Below are 7,261 nucleotides of genomic sequence, written 5' to 3'. Positions count from 1 at the left end.
GGATTTTAACTTTCAACATTAAATTTATTGGAAGTGAGGTTTTATATTTTTTTTTTATTATCTTTCTATGAATTTATCATAATCTTATAACCTAGGTTATTGGTTTAATATGTTAACTTAGGTGGACTCGGATCAATTTCTTTTCTGCTTTTTCTCATTGATTTATTTATTTACCTTTATCATTCATCGTTGGGTTGATCGAAAATTAAATTTTGTAGTTTTTATTTATTTATAATTTATGATGTTATCCTGATCTTATAATTTAATATTTGAGTTGGCAAGTTGACTCGTGTTAACTTTGTTCATCTTTTAAGTCATTTTTTAATTGAATATTTTTTTAACTAGACTTCATTTTTTTTTTGTATTTTATGAGGTTATCCTGATTTTATAACTATATTTAATGGGTTAAATTGAGTAGTTGAATTGGTTAAAATTTTTATATCGTTTTTAATTATTTTTTTTTAATTTTATTTTTCAATAATTTTATTTTTTTGTTTAGTTTTTTTAATTCCACTCTCACTCGCATCTATCTCTATCCACGACATTCTTTCTCCATAGAAGTGAAAAAACCCTCTAATCAAAAGGCATCAAATACTAGATGTCTTTTTCTAGATTTGTATTAGATCCACTTTTGATATGCTCGTGACATGTGTTTTGATTCAAAACCAAAATCATGGCAAAACCTATTATTATGCATTCAAAAACCAAAATTCATTAATATAAATGTCTTTCCTTAAGGATTATTTACTCTTTCCCTAAGCAAATCATGGCAGCTATAGCACTTATCCTTTTTCAAGACTTTCAAGCAATTCGACATCTCTAGTGGTTGCTACTCCATGATTGTTGAGATACTTTTTTTTATATTCAGCATGATGAGAGGGCCCTTCAGCATAGACCTTTTTACAATTGAATACAAGCATACATCCATGGAAGGAATGATTATTATTGGTTTGCAAATAGTGATGGACGATTGACATTATTTTATGTGTCATGATTGGAGGAAGTTTTCAGGCTTGAAATGGAGGGTAAAAGGTTTTTACATATTAATCTATTATCTCATCATTTTAATATTTTAAAATAAATTATTATCTACCATATCATCAAATATTAAAAAAAAATATCATTCAAAATAAATTATATTAAAAAATTTAATCCGACCCTTGAATACAAGCAAATAATCTAGTGTTGACCTAGTCAAATTATGGGTAGGTTAACGAAGAAGCATGCTTAAAGACAAAAGAAAAGTGTTCCCGTCACCTTAACTTCCATTAGTTCTAAGAGCTTTTGTTCGTGATTTGTCATTCATATGCTTTGTTGTTGTTGAATTTGTACAATTTTATTTCTCTGTTTAGGTTGAGTGTTCTTTCCCATTTCACATTCTTTCAAGTTTTCATTTTTATTCAATTACATTGCTTATATTTTTAAGAAATAAATTTAAAAGTCTAATTAATTAAATTACAGGATACATGATTTACATTTTACACCCTACAAAAACAAACTAGCCCAAATCCCAATTAAAGGAACACATGCATCCGAATCGGCAATGATGCTGAGGAGGTGACCACTAGGGTGGCGACAGAAGCAAACCACGCCTCTTTCCAGTTCTAGTTAAAGGACTCCAATTTCTGTTTCCTCCTCTCCTTGATATCATACAAATAATAGTGATACTCAACATATAAATATATATAATTGTTAACATGCACTGGGGTGGAAGGTAGAACGTTTTAAAAAGACAGCCATTCAAGAACAAGACAAAACCGTATGCAATCGTCTGCCTAAACCACAACACCGAGGTTACCTAGCTAGCTGGCTCCTCTTTCTTTTTTATATACTCTCTAGAGAAACCAGAAAAGAAGTGGTCGTTGGTGTACTGAGGCCTGACTGTGGAAGTAGTAATGGCAGCTCGCAGGATATCTACCTCGCTCTCTCGTTCTCTTTCTGCTTCTGCTTCTGCTTCGTTTCTTTTGTCTCGAGGTACTGTTATTTCATTTCTGTTCTTTTCTTTTTTCTTGGTTTAGATGATGATATTTTATTACAAAGGTGTTTTTTTTTTTTTTTTTGCTAATTTCCCTACTACTTTTTCTTTATGCTGTCCGTTTACGGGTGAGTTAATTTTGGAGATACCCTTTGCCTTAGGTTGGTTGTCAAGAGGTTAAGGTGGAGAAGAAATGGAAAAAGAAATTTGGGTTAAAAGTGTTTTTCTTTATCTGGATCATGAGTTCTAAGGATATCTGTTTTCATCTTTCTTTTTTCGAGTCTAAGAAGATTCAGCATGGAACAAAAAGTTTTGGAGAATTTATTCCACAACTCCTTTCATCTGATTGGAAGGTGTTACACAAAAAACAGCCAAATAGTTTTTTCTACAATTAAAACTGGAAAATGGAGTGTCAAGTCTCGATGTAGACCTTAAATCAGAAACTTGGGAGAAAAAAAGGAGTTCTTTTTTTCCATTTTTTAATTGTTCTTAATTCAACATACTATCTCTTTGACTACATGATGATTTACAAGCAGTATTTTTCTATCCATGGTGGCTCCCTTTAACTTTGGGGATAAATAGATACCAACAGTCAAAAGAGGATTCCGAGAGCATATACTGAATAAGGAACACAACTTATAAGTAAAGGGAAAAACTTTGTGCATTTTCTCTCTCTTTTGGTTACAGAGAGGTGGAATTTCAATACTTAATGCAGGCCCTGCTTCTCATTTTCCTTTCTGTGCATGGGAATGCAATGATACTTTCTAGTTTTTGTTCCAATCATGTTTTACACACACACACACACACATTTTTAATTTTATTGGTTTTCGAGATCTATGGTTGTCAAGATTAGTTTATAAGTCTCTGATATGATCCTCAGGAAAAAATCCTAGCAGGGGAAGGGGCATATACAGGTTTATCACTGCTACGGCACTTGAGGAACCAATCACTCCACCAGTTCAAATTAGCTACACTCAGCATTTCATCAACGGGAAATTCGTTGATGCAGCATCCGGTAGTTCTTGGTTCATTAAACATTAGTGTGTTATTTTCCTTCAGTTTTCATCTGCACTTCTTGAATTGGTCTTTTGAAAACTGGTTCCGATCCGTTGAGTCAGGCATTGATTCTTGCTGATCTTCCATTTTCTATTGGTTGTAGGCAAAACCTTTCCGGCATACGATCCTCGTACAGGAGAAGTGATTGCTCACGTGGCTGAAGGTGATACTGAAGATGTCAACCGCGCAGTAGCTGCTGCTCGTAAAGCGTTTGATGAGGGACCATGGCCAAAAATGAGTGCTTATGTAACAATTTTTACTTTGCCTCTCTGGTGAATTATAATGTCAATGCTGTCTTGTTTGTAAGTAGTTGACTTACGATTGGGAATCTTGGCAGGAAAGGTCACTGATAATGTTGCGGTTCGCTGATTTGGTTGATAAACATAGAGATGAGCTTGCAGCTTTAGAGTCATGGAATAGTGGGAAGCCTTACGAACAGTCTGCTAAATCCGAGTTGCCAAGTTTCGCACGTTTATTTCGGTATTATGCTGGTGAGATTTCATGCAATTTTGACTTCTTATTTTTTTTTCTACATGGATTTCTGATTCCTTTTGTCTATAATTATCCAGGTTGGGCAGACAAAATCCATGGACTAACAGTTCCTGCTGACAGTAATCACTATGTTCAAACATTGCATGAACCCATTGGTGTTGCTGGACAGATAATTCCATGGAACTTTCCTCTTATCATGCTTGCTTGGAAAGTTGGGCCTGCATTAGCATGTGGTAATACAATTGTTCTAAAATCAGCAGAACAAACACCCTTGACTGCTCTCCATGCAGCAAAGCTCTTCCAAGAGGTATGATTAATGACAAAAGGTTACATGATAAATATCTGGTATAAGAACTCAATAGAATTATCATGACATATGCTAATAGCAAAGCTATTCAAACAATGAACTTAAGAGGTATTGTTCAAAAAACATCACCAGCTCAAGAAGTAGTGGGATGCTCAATTGGGTTCAAGTATTCAACTTAGTATGAAAAGGTCAATGCATAAGGAAATAATTGCATTATTCAGCAATCCTTACACTATCTTATGCCTGCAGAAGAACAGTGCAGTTTCCTTAAACTAAATAGCATGCTTGATTCTTTTTTCTAATTCCTGTTACACAATAGTTTTAAGATGGCTAACATGAAACATGTGAAATTTCTATACTTTACCATGGTGTTCGCCCGAAACCTTTTTTTTTTCTTTTATGGCAGGCTGGTCTTCCTCCAGGTGTTCTGAATGTCGTTTCTGGCTATGGTCCAAGTGCTGGTGCAGCTCTTGCTAGCCACATGAATGTGGACAAGGTATTTTATGAGCTGTTAATATCTTGCCAACTTTCATGAGAGATTGAATCTCTACTTCATGATAAATTATATTCCACACTCAAGTATAATCAATGGCGTGTGAGCTTGCATTACAGTACAGAATTTTTAGCACTCTGTATAGCATGGCTCAGAGAGTGAAATTTTGTTCCCATTTGTGTTCTTACTGTTGTTTCAACTTTCGATCACAACTTTCACAGTAACAGTGATACAATGACAATGTCTAGCGCACATGAATTTTTATATGAGAATCATAACCTTGTGGCTGTTTTTAGTTTCCTAGTCAAACTTTCTCTGATAGATGAATTGGCACCTCATGAATCAACTGCATCATAGAATCTGCTTAAGACCCTTCCTTCCTTTATAGATAGAATTTAGATGTGCACCTTCAGAACCTATATCTTTTCATATCCAGCCAATTTCATTTCTTCGTCACTGTAAGAGATTTCATTCCTAAACATTTTAGGATCGCCAGTCTTTTTCTTTGTCGTAATAAAAGCTTGCATTTCCAATACTTCTGGTTGTTATCATTGTATCACCTAAAATCCTGTAGAATATGCCATGTAGCATGTTTGTGGAATCACAGTGATTGATACACCGCATTGTTTGCAGCTTGCTTTCACTGGATCAACTGAAACTGGTAAAATTATACTTGAACTTGCTGCGAAAAGCAACCTTAAATCAGTTACGTTAGAGCTGGGAGGGAAATCACCTTTCATTGTTTGCGAGGATGCTGATGTTGATAAAGCTGTGGAGCTTGCTCACCATGCTCTGTTCTTTAATCAGGTTTGTTCAATGATTATGCATAGAATTGACTTCAATTGATGCATAACCACTGATTAGTTGTGTAAGTTTGCTCGTTGCAGGGACAATGTTGTTGTGCTGGTTCTCGTACATATGTACATGAACGTGTGTACGATGAGTTCATAGAGAAAGCAAAGGCACGTGCTCTAAGACGTGTTGTTGGCGATCCCTTCAAGAAGGGTGTTGAACAAGGTCCTCAGGTATACCGTCTCTTCATATAAGATTTAATGATTGAAAGAATTGAGCAATGACTATCTTATAGGAATTTGAAGTTTCTCCATTACTCTGTTGAAGGTCCAAATTAGTTACTGCAACAATTGGTTTAATGAGGAATGTGCTAGTCATTACGTTAGATCTAAGAGTTAGAAAAAATCAATCACGTGTGCGAGTGAAACTGCTATTCTAGCTGAAGCTTATAACTAAATACTCAATTGTAAAACATAAACACTGGTACGAGTATATGGAAGTTGTTATGAGATTTTCCTCTGTCAATTAATGGTTATTATTTATACACAAATTGTTGAGGGCTATCAAGTAATATTGTTCATGGACCCTGAGAAAAATTCAGATCGACTCCGATCAATTTGAGAAGGTCCTCAGGTATATAAGATCTGGTGTTGAAAGCAACGCTACCCTTGAATGTGGAGGTCAAAGATTTGGCTCCAAAGGCTACTTTATCCAGCCTACTGTTTTCTCAAATGTTCAGGTAATATTTACTCCACTTTTATCATTATTTCTCCCACTAGATGTCTCAAAATAACTCGTAATTTTTGCAATGCAATGCTAGCCTCTTTTTTCTTCTTTTTTTCTTCGAACAGGATGATATGTTGATAGCTCAGGATGAGATCTTTGGCCCTGTGCAGTCCATCTTGAAGTTCAAGTGAGCTATAATGCTACAGACAAACGTTCATTGCATTTCTTTTCAATTTTAAATGCATGACTATAGCCTTCAAACTGGTCACACGAGCCATCTCGAAGATAGTCGAATTAGTTGATGCCATAATGAATTTAAATTCAGTGATGGTCTTTATATTCTATGTTTAACGCGTATCTTCTTCTGCACCAGGAATGTTGATGAAGTAATACGAAGATCAAATAGCACTCGCTACGGTCTTGCTGCTGGAATTTTCACCAGGAATCTGGACACTGCCAACACCTTGTCACGAGCACTGAGAGTTGGAACTGTATGGGTCAATTGCTTCGATGTCTTTGACGCAGCAATTCCATTCGGTGGCTATAAAATGAGTGGAATAGGCAGGGAAAAGGGTATCTACAGCCTCAATAACTACTTGCAAGTGAAAGCAATTGTCACTCCATTAAAGAATCCAGCATGGCTGTAAGCTCGTCAAATCCTTCCAAGACGATTATGTTTTTCCTTTCCACCGGTAAATAATTTTGTAGGGATCGTCTGAAATCATGGGCTAAAGTTAAACTTTCTTAATAATACAAGCTTCCTTTTACTCAATTACTCAAAATCGTTTCTGGCATGTCAATTATATTGTTGCAAACATATTCATGAACACTAGGTAATTATTCCCCATATTCAACAGTTTATTGGCTGCGCATTTGATCGGCTAGCATCTTTGAAAATAACTATCACCTCTAACGGAACCTATCAATCACCTCCATCACGAGCGAATCGTAGAATGAAAAGAGTCCATAATTCTGCTTGTAGAAAGAACAGAAAAACAAAAGTTGGAAGATACATCATGAGTTATCCCGGAACAGTCCTGGTAGCTTATTGATAAGTTAGGAATAAAGTTGATATATTAGATAATTAGTTGATTTTTTAATTTAAATAATCTGATTTTTTTTTTATAAGTTTAGAGGTTTGGTAGCAAGTAATCTATGATGTCTGATAAACCTTGTGACTAGTAACTAGTCTATCTTAAGCCTTATCAGATGCTTAGAAATAAGATTAACGGATATGTATAGGATCTCAAAGAAAATACTGGCAAGTGTTAGGAAGAGGAGAGAAATTGGGCTTGGATTCATAAGAGGAGAGAAATTGGGCAAGGCACGCTGTCTGGACCAGGTATATTAGGCTTGGGGAGCGTTCTTAAACATGAGCACATTGATGGAGTGTTGGGCCTGTGCCTTGCATTGATTCGAG

At 35.4% G+C, this 7,261-nt stretch overlaps 1 protein-coding gene across 1 annotated transcript; it reads left to right on the top strand.

The window, feature by feature from the left end:
* Positions 1-1,764: 1,764 nt before the first annotated feature.
* Positions 1,765-6,613, top strand: LOC105139547 (aldehyde dehydrogenase family 2 member B4, mitochondrial-like). Its single transcript, XM_011046018.1, has 11 exons — positions 1,765-1,974; positions 2,856-2,990; positions 3,135-3,277; positions 3,369-3,522; positions 3,601-3,830; positions 4,237-4,326; positions 4,957-5,130; positions 5,211-5,348; positions 5,717-5,854; positions 5,967-6,028; positions 6,215-6,613. The coding sequence occupies exons 1-11, from the start codon at positions 1,896-1,898 to the stop codon at positions 6,486-6,488; spliced, it is 1,617 nt and encodes a 538-aa protein (XP_011044320.1). The 5' UTR covers positions 1,765-1,895; the 3' UTR covers positions 6,489-6,613.
* Positions 6,614-7,261: the final 648 nt, after the last annotated feature.

Source organism: Populus euphratica, unplaced genomic scaffold, assembly GCF_000495115.2.
Source record: "Populus euphratica unplaced genomic scaffold, PopEup_1.0 scaffold212.1, whole genome shotgun sequence".
Taxonomy (NCBI): Eukaryota; Viridiplantae; Streptophyta; class Magnoliopsida; order Malpighiales; family Salicaceae; genus Populus; species Populus euphratica.
Note: the sequence above shows the minus strand (reverse complement) of the source record. Positions and strands in the feature narration are given on the sequence as shown.

Bases quoted from the DNA above. Each gene is read 5' to 3' on its own strand.
- LOC105139547 (XM_011046018.1), top strand. From the start codon at position 1,896: ATGGCAGCTCGCAGGATATCTACCTCGCTCTCTCGTTCTCTTTCTGCT. The intron at 2,991-3,134 runs GTAGTTCTTGGT...TATTGGTTGTAG, and splicing joins ATTCGTTGATGCAGCATCCG to GCAAAACCTTTCCGGCATAC. The intron at 4,327-4,956 runs GTATTTTATGAG...CATTGTTTGCAG, and splicing joins GCCACATGAATGTGGACAAG to CTTGCTTTCACTGGATCAAC.